Source organism: Diceros bicornis, chromosome 32, assembly GCF_020826845.1.
Source record: "Diceros bicornis minor isolate mBicDic1 chromosome 32, mDicBic1.mat.cur, whole genome shotgun sequence".
NCBI lineage: Eukaryota > Metazoa > Chordata > Mammalia > Perissodactyla > Rhinocerotidae > Diceros > Diceros bicornis.
Window position 1 is genome coordinate 1,880,393 of NC_080771.1, and position 18,953 is coordinate 1,899,345.

The following is an 18,953-nucleotide window of genomic DNA, read 5'->3' on the forward strand; positions in this document are numbered from 1 at the left end:
TCCCACAGCCACACAGGCTCCTGCACAGATGCCGAGGATGCTGAGCCTGACTCTCCAGCCCTGACACGTCCCTACACCCACCGTTCCCACTGTCTGCTGGCACCATCTGCAGACTTGATCCACAAACTTGAAACATCCAAAACCAAACCTGTAATCTTGATGACCCATGCTGCTTCTCCTCCAGTATCACCTGTATCTCTTTACATCACTCTCCATCTTGGACTCATCCTTGGCCTCTCCTATCCCCCAACCCCAATGACTATCTTGAAAATGGCTCCTAAATCCACCTCTCTTTTCTGTCCCCACTGCTGCTGCCTGTGTCTGGTCCTCATCACCTCTCACTCAGACTACATTTCAAGAGCCTCCCATCCCGTAGCCCTGTCCTGATCTTTCCATAGCTCCATCCACCCTCTACACTGTGGCCAAAGCAATATTTCTAAAACTCGGCTCTGAGTGTGGTGTCCCTTGATGAAAACAAACAGCCCCGTTTACAAGTGGAGTCAGGCCAAGGTGTGTGGGCTTAATCCTTTACAATGTGCTCAGGGCTGAGCACATCTAGGAGCATAATAAACACTTGGTTGAGTTTTATGGAAATTCTAAGTTTATATAACATTGTATTCCATTTCTAATTTACAAGGCACTTATAGTCCTATAGTGTCATTTGATCCTCATCAGAATTTTAACCCCTCCAGAACACGTGTGGCATATGTTTTAATGATGACCATTTTAGAGATGAGGAAACTGAGGCTTGCATCATTCCTCTGACCTCTCCAAGGTCCTCCAGCTAGTTTTGCAGCAGAGCTGGGGCTCTGGTGCAAATTTCTCTGATTTCCAACCCTTTGCCCTCGTGCAATACCCACCATGCTACCTGCTGAGAACTCCAGCTTGCCCCAGGAACAGGAAGGAGCTGGGTCTCCCAGAAGGCTGGGATGCATGCTGCCCTCTTGCTCTCCCCCAGGGTGGGTGTGAAGGTGGGCACAGGGACTCCCCACTGAAGAGCAGCCTGAGTCCGTTCTCTAACTACATCAGTGGTTCGGGTGAGGCTATTTCTCAAAGCTCAGAGACAGAGAGCTGTCCTCCTCTCTCTTCTCCAGCAGCAGGGATGGCAGAGCAGCAGGGTTAAGAACATAACAGCAGGCATACAGCAACCACAGTCAAACCCCAGTTACCAGTTTCCTAGCCTGGGACCAGTGACTTAATCTCCCAATAATATCCACCTCCCAGGGTTGCTCCGAGGCTCAAATGCCAGATGTATGCAAAGTGCTTAGCATAGCCCCTGGCATTTCATCAGCCCTAAAAATCAATGTGCTCCACTATTCAGAGAAGACAGCAAGGTTTCAATATCACCTGGTGCTACCCGGTCATTGTGCAGAGTTAACCAGATATCTATAGGCTTTGTTTGCTTCTTTTTAAATAGTGCATCAACCTACCATAAAAGGATGAAGACGCCTACAGCAAGGCTGGCCAGGACTAAAAGGACAGCAGGAAACACAGCGGCCAATATCACAAGAATAAATACCACCATAAAAAGCTGCTGGAGAAAGTTCTCCGCGTGAAACGGCAGCCTCACATCCAGCTCGTCCATATCCTTGGAAAAACGGTTCATGAGCCTGCCAGTGGGAGTCGTGTCAAAGAAGCTCATTGGGCTCTTTAAGATCTGTGGGTAAAATCAGAGAGTCGGCGTCAAGGTGTGTGCTTGGTAAACCCTGGCTGCTCCACCAGGGCTGGATTGTAACAGCAGGGCCTGAGCTTTTTCCCAGGGCCCCACACAACATGCCAGGTGGTCCTGGGAAAGTAAGAATGCTCCCCATCCTTGTGGCCACCATGAGTGAGAGTGAATGTGGGGAGGCAGCCTGTGGTGCCATTGGAGGAGGGAGGGATTTTGTGCCCAGGGCAATAAAAAGCCAAGTTCCGCTGCATCTGTCTGCCCCTGAAGTATGAGCCACACCTGTGCACTCTGGCCAGGGCCTCACAGCCAGGGTCTCACAGCCAGGGTCTGCCACCCGCAGCAGTAGTGGGATGAGGAGGAACCCAGAAGCACTTCTTGAGGCCCTCGATGTACTTGGGGCTCTTTAGAGCAGGAGATGCCCTCTTTGCCTACACGCATCTGCTCCAGTTTCTCCAGGGAAAGCTTCCTGACCACCCCAGCCTAGCCCGAGGGCCCGGGACACCCCCACAGCTCCCTGAAGTTTGCTTTCACTGTTGCAATTAGATATCGGGCGACTCTTCCCAGACTCGACTGTAAGCTCCAGGAGGGCTGTGTCTGTCCCCGGAGCCCTGCACAGCACCTGGTGCATCACAGGTGCTCAAGAAACCCTGATGACTGATGAACCGCATGTGCATGCAGCCCCCGGGGCTGTACCTTGTCAAGTGCTTGGTCATGTAGCAAGGAGGATGCCATCAGTGTGGTCTTGGTGAAGGCGAAGCCTTTGGTGATGCCAAACGCCAGCATGGACACCATGCTCCCCACGTACACCCACTGGTACATGTGCTGCCCAGCGTCTGCCAGCACCGCGCCGACCTCACACGTGCTGTTAGTGCCCTGGGGCCCACAGGTCATCTTTGGAGGAAAACGAGAAGAAGCACCAAGAATTGGTACTATCAAGCGAATGGGAATTTTCCAGAGAATCTTTCCACAGAAAGAAGAAACTAACAAGAGGTGCACAATTATTAAGAATGAGTCAGGAGGTAAAATCAAGTCAGTTTCCTTTGCAGGCCTCTGAGCTTTGCATGGGTCCTCCTGCTGGGCTGCTGTGACCCCAAGGGCCACCTGACTTAACGAGGCTCAGCACAGCAAAGGGACACACCAGGCAGGCACAGGGCAGCCATCCCAGAAGCTACCTGTGCCTCAGGAGACCAGAGGTGACACTGGGCCAGGAAGATCACAGAAGCAAAAGAAATTTGCACAAAAGCAACTCTCAGGCAGCCCAGACAGGACAGGGATCAGGGACCCGCCTCCAACCTGCTGAACTGCCTGCTGGAAGCCACCAGGCCTTTGGGGAGACTTGGGGGCTTCTTTGTATGATGTTCAAGCCCCACAGCCCCCTTCCTTTCCTCCTCTCAGAGAGCACCTGGGAGGGACTAGTCCACTGCCCTGGAGCCCCAGGTGGGAAGGAGGGAGCCTGGTGAGCCAAGGGGCTCTGGCAGGATTCAAAGAGACCGTCCGCAGCTTCGTCCTGCCCATTTTTCCCACCATTTCTGGGGAGAGGCCATCTCTGCCTCTTGAGACATTGGCAGTTTCATTTTTCTCTGAGCTGTGTGCTAAAAGTCAAGACTGCCTTTGGGGAGCAAACAAGCATCTTTCTTCTAAATGCCACTTTGCTGATTATAGCAATAGCAGAAATGTAAACCAGAGGTGGCAGCTGATGGATGAACATCCACAAAAGCAAAGCCCTCCCTGGAGAGCTAATCGATGAAAGACTCAGCAGAAGAGGAGGCTTCGCTGTGCTTTAGGCTGTGCCCACAGTGTCTGGGGGGCGGGCAAACACAGGGGTCTGCCATCATTGCTGCATGCTCGGTTAGCCAATGGCACTGGCCTTCTGGGGAAGCGCCACGCCTGTGAGGAGGCTCCACCCTGACCCAAAACCTTAGGCTGTTTAAGGAAAGCGCTCTTCATGAGCGAGTGAGCATCTGGGGGAACACATACATTCCAGAGATGGCTCTCTTCCTGTTTAGAGCAGGCCACCTGTTGGCTTCTTCCCTCGGGAATGGTCTCAGGAAGCTGTACCAAACTCTAGGAGGGCTGTAGTGGTCTCTCCCCTGCCCATACCTCCCCAATGCCTTCTCATTTTGGTTGTCATAGCAACAGAATTATATCAAAATGTAATCTTGGAGGATGGGCAGGCAACCCCACAGCATTCCCTGGGGCTCCAGGAAAGCTTTGAAACCATTGGCTAAAAGCTGGGAGGGCTTCCAGCAAACTCTAGTGAGAGCAGACTTATCAGTCCTTCTCAGGAGGGGCTCTGGCTTAAAGGAGAGCCTTGGGAGGCAGAGAGAGACACCCAGTGGCCTTGCAGCAGATCCAGGGACCGAGTCTCTTGCATGTCTCCTTTCTGTAGAAGGACTTTGAGGAGCAGAGCCAGGTGACTCTGACACCAGGCAATGTCGATGACAAGAGGCCAGTCTCTCTTCAGAGGCAGGAAGACAGAAATCTGTGTCAGGCTTCCCTAGCCCCTCCCAGCCCTTCCTCAGAGGCACCTAGCAACAGAGGCAGCAAAACTGACCCTAATCTGCACAGGCAAGACCCCATAGACATGTTGCACTTGCCTGGCACAATCTTTTTAGCCAATCCTTTAAAAATCTGAAGCTGGCACACAAAGACCCAGAGGCCCTGTTTGTTTTGAAAAATCCAAGGGGATTTCGGGAGTTGAATCGTGTGTTGTAAGCAACTTACCTCAACTTCGGGAAAAGGGGCTGCAGGAGGCAAATGAGCTCATTGTGTGGTGTTGGGCACATTCAGACTCTGTCAGCAACTGACCCAACACTTTCCAATGCCAAAGGGAAACTCACCCACGAACGCTTGTCCAACCAGAGACTCAGCCACCAGTTGCCAAAGGCGGAGCTGCCAATCATCAGCAGGAAGAGCGACACTGTGGAGAGAGACAGGAGGTACCCTGCAAGAGGAGGTAGAGGTCCCCGGGGTTACAGGGGCAAGGGGCTGCAGGAGGCTTATCTTCCTCAGGGCCCAACCATGATGGGAAGTTCAAAGTCTGCAGCAAAATGGTCCCTGCCCCTGGGAACCACCTTCTAGGCTAATGTGACAAGTCCGGGTATTGGATCCCTGAAACCCAGTGGTGACATCTGTTCCACTTGGTTGAAAAATTGGTCCAAATTGTCAACATATTGGAAAAACCACTATGCACTTTAATAGAAGCGACTCAATATTCCTTAATACTTGCTGAGGAGAGACAGGGAGTGAAACTACAAGGTACGTTTTGCACACCGAGATGGGAATCTCGCACTGAAGGCAAGCGATGAGCTGACTACTGTGGTACTTGGTGACTAGAGAGCCCGGTTACAGAAGAACCAGAGCTGGTTCATGCTGCTGCTCCTCCAGCTTCAATAAACAGAGGCTGGCAGCTTTAGTGGGGATACAGGATGATTCCATTTAAAAGGCTGTCTTATCAGACTTGATTTTTAGGGGGAAAAAATAAAAGCATTGATAAACAGCCCTAGCGTAAAGAGAGTAATTGTTAAAGAAACCATAGAACATGAACTCAACAGTTTAAGAAAGGATTTTTTTTAATGCAAATTAAATCAAGAAACCCGTTGTTTTATACCGAACCTCCAGAAGCCTTAATGTACGTGTGATACGTTTTCCAGGTCACAGTTCCTTCCCGGGAGGATTCAGTCTGAACAAGCTGGTGCAGAGGAACTGTGGAGACAAACACATGTCCTGGGGCACCCGCGGGCAGGGTGGGAGTCCAGTGGGCGGGTGCCCCCCTGTGCACACTCCATGCCCCCACTAAGGGCAGTTATCATCCTTCCTTCCATTTGCCCTATGCTTTAAAATTCCCAACACACTTTCACTCATTTTATTTTATTTGATCCTCATTACAGCCCTGAGAGGCAGGTGGCATTTGGTCTTTTGAGAAATATTCATTAAGCACCTCCAGTGTGCTCAGCCCTGGGGAGTCAGGGGTTGTCTTAGTTTAGTTCTCCAGAAGCAGATCCTAAGAAGAGGATAGGAATATGTGCAGTTTATTCCAGAGCTAAAGGGCGAAGAGATGGCAACAATAAAAGGCATCTTGTCATGTCAGTGACCCCCGTGAGCGACTAGAGCTTAGCCCAACACAGAGAAATCTAGAGCCAGGGTAGAGCATACACTTCAGAGGTTTTTCACAGGATCAGACGGATGTGAGATATTTCTATGCCAACTCACAGGGGCCACTGCTGGACCTGTAGTGGCAGCTGCCAGAGAGGGCCCAGGCAACGGAGTGCAGATGTGGCGGTTGGGAGTTGGGCTATGTGCACTGTGGTGCTAAGGGCACCCACAGCAGCTGCTACTACAGGGTGAACAAGAAGGAGGTGATGTCTGTCTTCTCGGAGCTCACACCATGTAGAAGAAACCCAGGGCATCCTCCCAGGTCACCTGCTGCCTGGATTCCTGGTTCCCTCCACGTGGCTGTCCCCAGTCGTTGCCATTTTCCAAAGGGGAATGGAAAATGACCATTAAGTTCTCATGAAACAATATTCAGAGGTTCAGGGATGCTGGCTGAAGCAGCTCCCAGCAGCCAGAACTGAACACACATCTCTGCCCTCTCCTCCAGAGAGAGGCACGTAAATGTCAGCTCCAAAGCAGAATTCTAAACCATACTTGACTTTTATAGACAGAGATAAATACAGCTAGACAAGGGGGCATCCCTGCACATGGGCTCTAAAGCTGTCACACCTGAAAGGCGCCTCCATGAATACAGCTGCCATTATACCCTCTACCCGGGAACCTTTGCACATGTTCGAAAATGTTCATCTTGACTTTCGCTCATTGTATCTCCCTCTGGGACTGCAAAAGGAGAGATACCTTGGCAGGTTGGCAGAGCCTAATGAATGACATCCTGGAGTGCAAAGGAACTGGCTAGATCCCCTTGCAGCCCGCCAACGCAGTGGGCTGAGGAGTATTGCTGATGCTGGTCAACTTTGCTGCACTTTAGAAAATGCGCTGGTGCCAGGCATGGCGGGCAGTCCCACGTTCAACTGGTTCTCTTCCAAACCTTTGAAAGCATTTAATTTCACACTTTCACTTTCCTCTCCAGAGAAGGGGGGTGAGGAGGAAAAGAGGAGCAGAGTTTACTCTCTTCACAGGACCTCAAATCCTGGGCAGCCGGGAGCTATCCTGGAGAAGCATGAAGGAGATGGCTGGGCACCTCACTTCAGCCTTGGCAGCCTCCAGAGCGATAAAAATAGGTTGTGTTTCCAAACGTTCATGTGTTTGTCACAAGCACTATTAATGGTGTCAGATTTCATCAGTTCAAAGACTCGCATTTTTTTTTTTTCACATTTGAACATCTCTGAAATCAGGATGTGCTTTCCATTCAGTAATATGCCATATCATCTAATTGGCAGAGACTTTTCTTTCTAAGTGGTACATAAAATGAGGGTGATCTTAAAACGAATGGCATCTTAAGTTTGATGAAATATACTGTGTTTTTTTTCGGGTCTACATTATTGAGGAACAGAACTCAAACATGGAAAGCCACCTCGCTGTGGGCACTTTGAGGAAAGAGACTGTGGATTTTGATCTCTCCCCTCTCAGTGGCCTGTGCTGGGCACTGAGTTGGGGCTCAGCAAATGTGGACTGGATGAAGGGATGGAAGGTAACAGAGTCTAAGGAGAAGAGACAGGTTGACCAGCCTGGCCCTCACAAGGCTCCTCTCCCACATCTCTCCTCCCTGCCTTCTTGGAATTCCCTTGTGCCCTCAACTCCAAATCTTCCCCTTTCTTCATGTTCTCACCAGTGTCCCGGGAAAACTCTTACACATCCTGGAAGGACCAGTCCACAGGTCGCCACCTCTGTGAAGCCCTCCCTGACTTGTTACTCCCACCCCAACTCCCCATTACTCTTAGCACAGTTTCCCATGATTATCTACTTGTCTGTGACCCCCACCAGACCATAAGATCCTGAGGACAGGGGCGTATTTTCCTTCTCTTCCCAGCCTAGCTTAGTGCCTGTGGAATGCTTAGTCCTTATTTGTTGAAAGAATGAATAACCTTATCCCACCTCAATCTCTTCACTGCTGCACAATCCTTTCTGAACACTCCCCAGAAAGAGTGAGAAACGTCTGTGTGCTTTCACCTCTAATTCCTGTCTGTGCATTGCTTTGGTCTTTCCAACTAAAATAGTAACTACTATTGAGAGTTACTATACGTCAGGAACTGTGCTAACTATTTTATGTACAATTTCTTATGTAATCTTTGCAAGAACCTATGAGGTCGGTACAATTATTTCCCCATTTTATGGAATAAGAAACTAAGATTCAGAGTGGCCGAGTATCTTGATCAAAGTCACAAAACTACTAAGTGGTGAAGCCAGAATTTGGACTCAGGCAGTTGAACTCCAAGGTTCACACTACAGTAAACCATACAATTCTAGCTGCCCAAAAGGATCTACCCTGTGCCTACACTTCTCCATCCCAAGTGGCAGATGCTCAGCAAATATTTAAGAGTACGAAATTGAGGGATGAATGGTAAATACCTTTTACGTCTAGAAATTCTGAGTCTGTTTCAGGTTCGTTTCCTTCAACTTTCTCATCTGTTGGAGCCAAAACTAGGGTGAGAAATAAAGAGAGATCTGTGTCCACTCATGAGCCTTGGGCAATAAGAGAGGTGTGATTGGAACTCTGATTGTACCAGCATCTTTATCTCTCTCAGCAGGGTTCTCCTTAAGGCGTTCCACCACTGCTGCATTGTAAATGTGCTCGGGATCCTGGAGACAAAATGAAATTCCTTCTGAAAGCTAACTGACAGAACCTCTCCCAGGCTGGGAAATCATGAGAGGAGGCACCCAATTTCTCACACCTAGGTGTGCAGAGTTACCTTGAATTGCAACCCTCCAAGGTTGTGAATCAGTTTTGCATAGCGCCCTCTCTCCTCCATTAACTCCTTGTGTTCCCTTTTCACGAATCTCTCCGTCTTCTAGCAAAATGACTTCATCACAAGACTCCAAGAACTGCAGAGATATTAAAGTGATCCACAATGAACTTCTGCCTTGGTAAAAGAGAGGAGAGCGCCATGCCAACCTCCCAACCAGCAGCTTCCCGGCTCACCCAGTACAGGGGTTCTCAACCTTGGCACTATTGACATTGAGGGCCAGATCATTCTTTGCTGTGGGGACTGTCTTGTGCATTGTAGGATGTTTAGTAGCCTCCTTGGCCTCTACCCATTAGATGCCAATAGCACTCCCTCCCCAAGCAAAAAAGTCTCCAGACACTGCCAAATGCCTGCTACGGGGCAAAATGGCCCCATTGAGAAGTGCTGATCTGGTACCCACACATCTTATGGGTACAAAAGGGGGCCTTTGACTGTCACAGTGAAACACATTGAACACTCCCTTGCTATTGCTCCCTACATGAGCTGCTCTGCTAAGAAATCTGATCATGGAGATTTGGAATATGAAATTGACAGTTATTGCAGCCAAGATTTGATGGCGAGGGGAAATATGACCTCAGTGATAGCCTCCCTCTATTATAACATTATAAGCCCACCTCATCGTCTTCATCTAGCCCAGGACACGCAAAGTATGGTGCAGTCCTTAGCCACCAGGCCACACCCCCTGGCCTGAGGAGTTTACACCAGCTTTATCTGTACAATAAAATTTTAGCTGCATTTAATGATGGCATCCCACATTTAGCCTAAAGCCCTGCTGTTTTTCTCATTTGAGTTCTCTTCATTTCCATATCTTTCTTGAGATCAAAGAGTTCTTCTAGGAGGGGTTTCCTTTAATTTTGGAACGAGCCAGAGTTCTCCCCATAGGATCAACCCATCTAAGGGCAGGAAGTCCCCTCCTAGAAGTGGGCAAGGTGCTATGAGATCTAAAACGGTTCAACCTAAAGAAGCCTGTGCAATACGGGCCAGAGGCCTTCCCCTGTACTTCAGGGTCTACCCAAGGTCAAAGCAAAGCAATGCTCTTGATTAAACGCCTGAACAAATAGCGACATTTGCTCATTGTACACCTGATGGGGGTGTAGGGGGTGTCCAAAGGCCAAATGACCAGTTTGGATGGCTTTGGACAGCTCCAGCCTTTCTGCTTCCCTTGGACTAACTGCCCAGCTGTCTGTCCACTTTCCTGCACAGACCAAGCAGGAACAGCCTGGCTTTTAATGTCCAGTTGAGACACTTTCTGACAGAGCCTTTTCCTGGAAATAACCTCTCAACTTTGCACAGCACCTTCTAACTTTTCAAAGCTGGATCTCGTCTCTTATCTCTCAATCTCCTACACCCAGTAAAGAAAGCAGGCAGCTTTATTATCGGCTCAGTTTCTGGATGGGGAAACCGAGGCACTGTGGGGACTGTGGCAGCCCCACAGCCTTTTCTGCCTGCGTGGGGACACACATTCCAGCCTCAGAAGCTCCTGGTGAAGCCCCTCTGGCCAGCGAGCCCCCAGTTCACTCCAGTAAGACACGGTGTGATTTGAGCAGCTTAGTTCTAAACTCACAAAATCTGACCCTGGGTGGATTTCAGCGGCCGCCACCAGCCTCACTTCGTCTCCTCAAGTAACAGAAGAGCAATCGTCCAGCCCAAGTACTGGGAAGCATCCGGATTGCCTGTGGGCCTGAGAGTAAAAGCAGCGGAGAAATGTTCCGGAAAAGCCCCGGGCCCCGGGGCTCTAATTCCAGGGCTCTGATCCCTCTCCTCCCCAACAACGGACAACCAGATGGAGCTTCCAGTGCCATCTGGTGGTTGCCTGCATTTTTTTAAGATGCAGAAAGGGAGATAAAATGACCTTGGTGAAAGGTAGAATATTTGAGGAGGCCAAGGCCTGAGAAAGAGGTGGTTCTTGCCTGAGGTCACCCCGCCGGTTAGTGGACTGGGGCTGAGATTACGATTCTCCCCCTGGAGGACTCCTGCAAGGACGGCTCTGACCCACATTTGTTGGGGGCCAGGAGCCCCCCTCCAGATCCCCAGGACCCTCAGGAGGACTGCTCTCTCTGCTGCAGGTGGTCTCCAGGGTGCAGAGCGGTCACTACGTTTAGCACCCTGACTGGGCGAGAGCCCTTTCCCAGTCACCTCATGGGGGTCCAGAAGAAATCCAACCTTCTCCTCTGCCCCGGCCCCTGGCCAGCAGAGGAGCTCGGAGCTCCTGTCCTCACTAGCCCAGCTTGATGCTTCCTGGAGGTGACAGAGCCCTCTCAGAGGAAACCCCCGCCGTCCCACACGCAAAATTCCGATGCTTGGAGCTTTTTCTGAGAACTCTAGCCCTTGGCAAAGACAGGCACAGGCTGGGCACAAAGCCACAGCGATGGGAGGGCCTGATTTTCCTGGGTCTTTAAGAAACTTCCCCCTCTTCAGGCTGGATCTTCTGGCCACTGACAGAAGATCCTAAAAATGCTGCCTAGAGCATCCTGTAGCCGTGGCAGCGTCATATGCTGCCTCTCTCCCCCAGCTCCGTGGCAGCGTCATATGCTGCCTCTCTCCCCCAGCTTGACTTACCCTCGCAAAGGCAGTGAGACCTGTCTCTAACCCCTAGACCAGGCCCCTGGTTAACATTTTCCCCACAAGCAGCAGGAGAGCAGAGATGACAGGACTTCTGCTCCCTCTGCTCCAACAGGCCTCTCAATGCAGGTCAGTCCTCTGGGGTCTCACCGCCAGCAGGAGATGCCCACGCGTACACACACACATATACCCACACACTTCTGGGGACTTGTTGTGGAGAGGGGAGATAGAGGCAGTGTAGGACAGGGGAAATCTAGTTTGTTTCAGAGTGGAGGGGGCTTGGATTCCCACCAGGTGAGGCTGACACAGTGACAACTGTCTTCATCCTGCCAAATTCTCAAGCTCATTCAGGGCAAACCCAGTCACTTTCCTCGGCAAGATTCATGTTCCTAAGCCTGAGCGAGTGGCTCTGAGCAGGGAGAAGCTTCTTGCTTTAGCCCCAAGTCCTAGCCTCCAGTCCCTTTCCCCTGGGCAGTGATGCCAGGGCTATCTGCTCCCTCCTCCAAGGAGTCCATCACCCTCTGTCGTCCGCGCCCAGGCACCTCTGGCCTCAGGCCCACCCAGCCCTTGCTAGAGGAAGAGTGGGGTCTGAATTGTTTCGACTTGGCTTCCCATCTCCTCACCACCAGTGGCCCAAAGCTGGGGGAGATGCTCCATGTCCACCCCACAAACAGAGGTCAACTGCTCCTGGAGAATCTACCCTCTGGTGGAGGAAAGGTCTTGGCCCCACTGAGCTCGAGGTAGGACCCACAGAGGCCATGCAGATAGAGGAGCAGGCAGGGTTATGTGGAAGCCAGCGTGGCTGGGGAGAATCACCAGTGTCTCCTGCGTGCCCTGCTCCCTCCCCCACCGTGTCCAGGTGACAACAGCCTCATATGGGTGATGCAGGTTCAGGCAGAACAGGAGACTCAGGCGCCACCCATCCCATGATCTCAGTCACCTGAAGCTGGTGGGTCACCAGGACCACGGTCTTCCCCCTGAGTGTCTTCTTAATGCACTCCTCAAAGACGTGCTTCCCCACGTGGGCGTCCACGGCCGACAGGGGATCATCCAGCAGATAGACCTCGTGGTTTGAGTAGATGGCGCGGGCCAGGCTGATCCTCTGCCTCTGTCCCCCGGAGAGGTTGAGGCCCCGCTCCCTGATCTGCAGACAGGGGCAATGCTACTGTCCATCATGGGGCCCCACTCACCACCCTGCTGTCCTCGGGGAGCAGGAGCTTCCTGAAGCTTCTCAAGACTCTTCTGCAGACTGATCATCACCATGTCCTAGCTCCTCCAACCCTTACAGGGATCCCCTGAACCCATCAGTTTCCCTGGGAAGTGGAAGACTCCACTTTTGCAGGGAGCCCGATGGGCAGTGGCAACTAGGGAAAAGCTCTTTCCAGTGTTGAGTGAGGGGTACCCGGCTCACAACAGCCCGTCTCAGTGCATATTCCATAGGGAGGGACTATGTCTTGACCATTAAAACCAAAGGGAATTGTTGAGGGAAAAACTCGACAATTTGGGAGAATGGACGCGTGAACAGAAGGGAGAAGAGTCTGGGAGCAGAGGTACAAGAGGGCTCTCTATTTGCTTCCTTGTGGATCAGCTCCCACCCCCACTAGGTAACCCTAAGCTCTATGAAGATGGGAGGCATGTCTGCCTGTTCCTCACTGCATCCCTGAGGCCTGGCACACACCTGGCCCAGAGCAGGGGCTCAGTAAGTATTTGTTGAAAGGATGAAAATCCTGAGTTGCCTCCTTCAGGTAGTTCTATCCACTGACCCCAAAGTGAGCCCCTATTATGTTCAGCCGGGTGCTGGGCTGAGCAATGGGGCGGGACACATGGAGCTGGGCTAGCAAAGTCCCCTCTCTACTGGGAGCTCGCATGTTAGCAGGGTGTGTGGTTAGTTATACACACAATAATGGCACAAAGCAGAATTTAGCAAGCGACAAGTGAGAAGCATAATTGGGTACTTTGGGACAAGTACTTCAGACCATGGGACTTGGGAAAGTCTTCCTCAAGGGCGTGGATTTGAGGTTGGAACTTGACGACTGGTAACGATAGAAGGAGCAGAGGCCTCGAGGCTGGGAGGTGAGCGGGCACTTAGGTGGGCAGGTAGGGGTAGGTAGAAGTCAACCCTGGAAGGGTGGGCTGGGGCTGCAGTAGGGGGGCACAAAGGCCAGGCCGGGAAGGCTGTGGTGGCCATTTCCTTGACACAGGCACATGGAGGGCACCAGCAGAGAAAGGCACTGTGCTCTGAACTGGTCTTTCTTCAGGACGCTTTAGCCCTTGGGTCTCCTTTGGGGCTCCTGGGCAGAGTGGGAGACCGTGCAGGGGTGCACTGGGATGGGGAGACAGGAAGGCGGCACAGTGACTCTCCTGGGTCACCTGAGTTGGCAGGCTCAGCCTAGGACCCAGCCAGTTCTTTGGACAAGCATCCCGGGGGCAGTGTTTGGAGGTGACCCTTATATTCCTGAGCTGGGCAAAGCCACTGAAGCAAGAAAGGACCCTTGAGACTCCAGCCACAATGCAGCACCCCTGGACCTCTGTCTTTGCAGGGCAGAGCTGACCCGTGAGGTGAGGAAGCAGATTTTGCCAGAAACCTTCCCTGAGATGACAAGCAAATTGAGAGTGGCCCAGGAGTGACCACACTAAAGCCAACACAAGTGGAGTTGGTGCCACATCCATTCTGATATCCCCCAGGAACAGGCCAGATGGAGAATTCGGGATGGTGGAACCTGACTGCCCCACATTTCCTTGGACCTATCTGTCCTCCGGGCATCCAGATGTGGATGAAACTGGGGCCTGCTGAGCCTCAGCCAGCTGGACCTGGGCGGTCGGGCTGCCATGCCACTGCAGTGGGGCTGAGCTCCCAGCTCTGCTCACCTCGGTCAGGTCTCCATAAGGGAGGCTGCTCAGGTCCTCCTGGAGGGCACAGACACGAACCGTGTGCTGATACCTGGGGGTGCAAAGGTCAGAAGTCAGACACGGTGAAAAATGCCCTACAACCATTGCTGCCGGGGTTGCCTCTAGAGGCATTGCTGGTGTCACTGGGGCAAGGCGAGGACGTGGCTAGTTGCTTCGTCTGTGATGTCCAAGGGCAGCTTCCCCTGGACCCCTGGGCACCCCCCACCGGATGCAGAGTTGTCTTGGGGATGGCCACTCCCCTCACAGGCCTCCCACTATGCGAGAAAGATGAAATCAGTGTATGTGAAACCCATGAAGGAAAAACTGGGTGCCGACTCCTAGCACTGTTTGTGGGAGTCAGAGAAGGAAGTCACCAATGAGGTCGCTGGGGAGGCTTCCTGGAGGATGTAGGACCATGAACGGAAGAGACGATGTGTGTGGGTGGAGGGTAACAGCAGAGGGCTGGTTGATTATGAATGGTGACCCCGACCTCTGCTCCACGAATCTTCTCTATCCACCAGTCTCTCCTAGCAGGTTGGAGAGAACAGGGTTTTCTCCCCTTGAGACACCTGAGGACACTGAGGCACAGAGAAAGCTGCCTGAGGGGCAGAGAGGCCAAGCAGGAATTGGACCTCAGCTCCTTGAACCTCCCAACGTCTCGGTTTTGCCCCTCAGCCTCACCCCCAGTCTAGTTCTGGAGGCCAGTCTGTGGGGAGTCTGGTGGGCAAGTCCCTAACCACCTCTCAACAGCCACACTGCTGGGACCAACACCTTGTCCTGCAAAGGACAGCAAAGTTGGAGGTCCTGTGACCCACTGGGCATGATTCCAGTCCCACTCTTTGGGGACTTCCGACATCAAGGGATCCAGAAAAGTCAATAAGTTAGTGGGTAGGAACTTGGAGATGTACAGTTCCTAAGCTATAAGAGAATCCCACACCCTTCTCTCTTGGTTTTCTCTGTACCTCGATCCCACTCAGACAGGCCCCCCTGTAAATAAAATCTTCCCCAGGGCACCAGAGTACCACACACAGCCACCTCAGGAACTGGCTCCTGCTCTGAATTCCCTGGTGTGCCAGGTGGCTCCATCCAAGGAGCTGCTGGGCCATAACTTTCTGTCCCATTTGATGGGCTGCCTGCCTTCATGGGGGTTGATTGGTTGACTGATTGACTGATTGATATCCTTACCATCATCATCATCATTGGGATCCACCAGCAAGAGAGTGAGCAGGCAGATCATGGGTAACTGCCCTTCAGGGGGCGCTCTCTTGCTGGTGCCCTTTACTGGGAAAGTATGTCTTGCAAAGTCTGAGTTGTGAGGCCTGCCCATCATCATGCATTGAGAAAAGAGGATCCTAAGGAGCGGCACTCGACGCCCTAGAGCAGAAGCTGGGCACAGCCCTGAGCATCGTGCCCATGTGCCAACTTTAGAGCTGGTATACATGGAGGTTAAGATCAGGGGCTCTGGAATCAGAGCAATCTGGGTTTGAATCCAGCTAGGTAACCTTGGATAAGTGACTGTGCCTCCCTGATCCTCACTCTCCACTCTATAAAATCAGGCTAATAACTCTTACTGGGTTGTGAGAATGAAGCAGGAACACAGATGTAAAGCCATTAGCACAATGTCTGGCACACTGCAAATTCTCCATCAGTGGTGGTTCTTATTAATATTATTACCTTTACCAATCTTCAGACTGATCAGCACATCTTCATCCCCTTGCCACCACCATCCCCCACCTTAAAATTCCTTCCACTCTCCTACCTCCTGTGGCCCTGAGAGCCACAGTGTCCACCCTAGGGGCAAAACCTCTGCTAGAGATGCCATGTGCAAAGGATGCTTGGTCCATCCTTCAAGGCCCAATGCAAGCACCATTGTCTGCTCCCTCCTGTGATCTCTGCTGCCTCTGAACAATCCGGCACAGTCTCCTGCCTCTTGGCACATTCCTTCTTGGTGCACTGTCATTTCTATGCATCTCTTACTGCCCTTTCCAGACTGGAACACCTTGAGGGCAAACATATATCTGAGCCACCCTCCGTCCCCCATGGTCCTGTATATTGCAGGTATTTAGTAAATATTTGCCCACTGACATCCTAATTGATAAAGACAGGAATCCCTCCTTCTAGCCTGCTTCCACGGAACGAGAAGCCAATCCAGGTGGGGCTGGGAGGAGGCAGAGGCAAAGGCAGGCCAGGAGACAGAGCAGTTCAGCTGGTGCCAAGGACTCCTGCACTGATCATATCTTCCTGCCACTCCTGAGTCTCCCGGTGACAGGATGTTATGGCCAGGGAAAATGAGGGGAAGTAACAGTTCTTCCCAAGAACCCAAGAAGTGGGTTCTTGCTGGGAACCCACACACTGGCTGATGCTGGCCAGCAAGGACCGAGTTTGTGGGTTCAGACAATAACATGTGCAAGTCCAGACCGCTGTTGGAGAGCTGACAGCCAGATTCATAAAACCAACTTTATATCTTTATTTCAGCATCATGGTGCTTGAGGAGGCTTCAGGATGACCCAGCTGTCAGACATCTCCAGTGAGAACAAATGATGCTGGCCTAGAGCCCAAGACTCAGCTCTGCTATTTAATAGCTTTGACCTTGGGTGGGTCAACTGTCCTCTCTGGGCCTCAACCTCTTCATCCGTAAAATGGGATCATGATGCCAAGATCTCCCTAAATGGATGGTTTGGGGACTCCAATGAGAGAATGTACATGGCAGCACACCAAACGCAGCAAAGAACCATAGGAAGCTATCACTTCCTGGGGCTTAAAGATAATGGTCCAAAGTGTATCCAAAAATTATGACTTGAACTTTGTTTTTATTCCATTAGATCATTTTGAGGACACTAACAGCAATATATCCTAATAGCTCTGATGTCAATTAATAATTTCAGGGCTGATTAATTTGCATACCTGCTGCTGACGATTTCAAGCAAAGTTTTGGTTACTTGGCCTAAAGCAAAATTGCCAGATTCATCCTTCTCCAGTCACACAACATATGCACTGTTACAGAGAACCTCAGAACATATGCTGCTCTGCACTGGGAAGGAAGTGTCGGTTCCATCCACTTCCTAGAGTGTGAGCGCAGGTCTGCAGAATGTGCCTCTCCTGAACTCTTGGGTCAGGAAGAGAAAAACCAACTCTCATTTGGATCTGGTGAATGTTTAATCAAAACTCATTAAAGAAACTCACTCAGCAATCATTACCGGTGGCATCAGCCTTTGTAGGAGAGCATACCAAACACTAAAGTGCCTCATGCTTTCAAAGTGAACATTACCTTTGGTGATCGTACTTTTCTCCAAATAGTATGTTTTCCCTCACATTTCCGTGAAAGATCCATGCTTGCTGGGAAACATAGGCCAGAGTCCCGTTGATTGCCACGGTCCCTTGTTGTAACTGCATCTGCAGCGACAATACCAGAGAAGCTTCAGAAGCCAAACCTTGCAGACTTCTCCTCAGGGGCCCATTGCACCCTCGCCACCCACTTATTCCATGATCATTAATTCTGAAGGTGCAAGCAGGCTACAGCATGTCTTGTCCACACACTGCAAAGCCCAAGTGTGCAGATCAAGGGTCTAAAAGTCAAACATCGGCAAGGGTCCAAGCAGGAATGTTCCAGAAGAGGTTGTGGTGAGTCCTGCTGCAAGCCGGAGGGCATAGGCTGCAGAGCTGCTGCTGGCACACACAGCAGCTTCGTGCAATGAGAACAGGACGCCCTCTGGGTGGACCCACCACAAAGGTTTCCTTTTCCTCCAGGTGCACCGATTGAGCCCACTCTCCTCAGCCAGGCCCCGGGGGCAGGGCACAGCCTGCAGTGCTGTGGATGGTGGCCCTGAGGCGCCATCTTAAGGAAGCAGCCTCGACTCAGTTGCACAGTTGGTGCCATGCAAGGATGCTGGCCTGGTGTGGCCAGAGTTTCTAATTTTTCAAGAGAAGTGGAAAATCTAGTTTCATGTGGAACTTTTGGACTTTTAAAACATTGAGCAATCCAATTAGAAAACATGCATGGGCTCCTGTCTGTGACCCTGAATACATAAGTTCCTTTACGGTGGCCCACATGGTGGGTGTCGACAGGTAGCGGTAGACGCTAGTAGTAAGGCTGTGTTCAAAGTTGTCAGGAGAAGGGATGTGCGAGGCAGGCCTTGGTGCTCAAGGCTGAGGTGTACTGGGCAGCGTCAGTGTGTTGGGGACAGGGAAAGAGGATAGCCAAGGTGGTCAAGGGCTGTGATGCCATTTCACCTCAGGAGTGGTCCACGGGACAGAGAACACTAGACTTGGAGAAGAGAGAATGCTAATACCAATAATGGTATGAATAATAATAGCTCAAATGAATAGGGTATATGCCAGGCACTGTTTAAATGCTGATCACCAGGCTTAGTACTGAGAATTATCCTATAACCAACTATCATATACATTATCTCATTTAATCCTCACCACAAACCTCCTTAGGCCCATTTTACAAATGAGGAAACTGAGGCTCAGAGAAGTTAACTTACTTTTCCAAGGTTAAACAGTGAGCACAAGGCTGAGGCAGGTGGTGAACCCAGGCAGTTCAGAGCCCACTAGCTTAAGCACACTGCCACCCTGTCTCCCCAGTGACCACAGTGAGGGGCCTAATCCCACCACTGTCGCATGGCAGATAGATTTTATTTTCTCTGGGATGTTCCAAAGAGCAGGCCAAAGGCAGAAGTGAAAAGGAGGCAAATTTCATGCCCATATACATCAAAACTCTCCAAAGAGGGAACTGGCTGTGAAGTAATCAGTTCTCCATCTGGAGACATCTGAGCAGAGTGTTCACATCATTAGGTGGAGAATCGGGCTGGGTCACCTGTAAGATGCCTGCCAACCCTAGGGTTATCACAGAGGCGCACACACAGAATCTCAGAGCACGGGTGACCTCAGGAGCTCACCTGATTCAGCTCCCA

The 18,953-nt window shown here is 51.2% G+C and overlaps 1 protein-coding gene across 1 annotated transcript in view; it reads right to left on the reverse strand.

The window, feature by feature from the left end:
- The window catches only part of ABCC12 (ATP binding cassette subfamily C member 12), a 56,950-nt gene that overhangs the window by 15,657 nt on the left and 22,340 nt on the right, over positions 1 to 18,953 (reverse strand). The window contains 11 exon segments of the mRNA XM_058527755.1: positions 1,431 to 1,657; positions 2,363 to 2,560; positions 4,510 to 4,613; positions 5,285 to 5,374; positions 8,192 to 8,318; positions 8,321 to 8,422; positions 8,533 to 8,605; positions 8,607 to 8,665; positions 12,089 to 12,292; positions 14,017 to 14,089; positions 17,306 to 17,430. Coding sequence (XP_058383738.1) covers positions 1,431 to 1,657; positions 2,363 to 2,560; positions 4,510 to 4,613; positions 5,285 to 5,374; positions 8,192 to 8,318; positions 8,321 to 8,422; positions 8,533 to 8,605; positions 8,607 to 8,665; positions 12,089 to 12,292; positions 14,017 to 14,089; positions 17,306 to 17,430 — 1,382 coding nt within the window.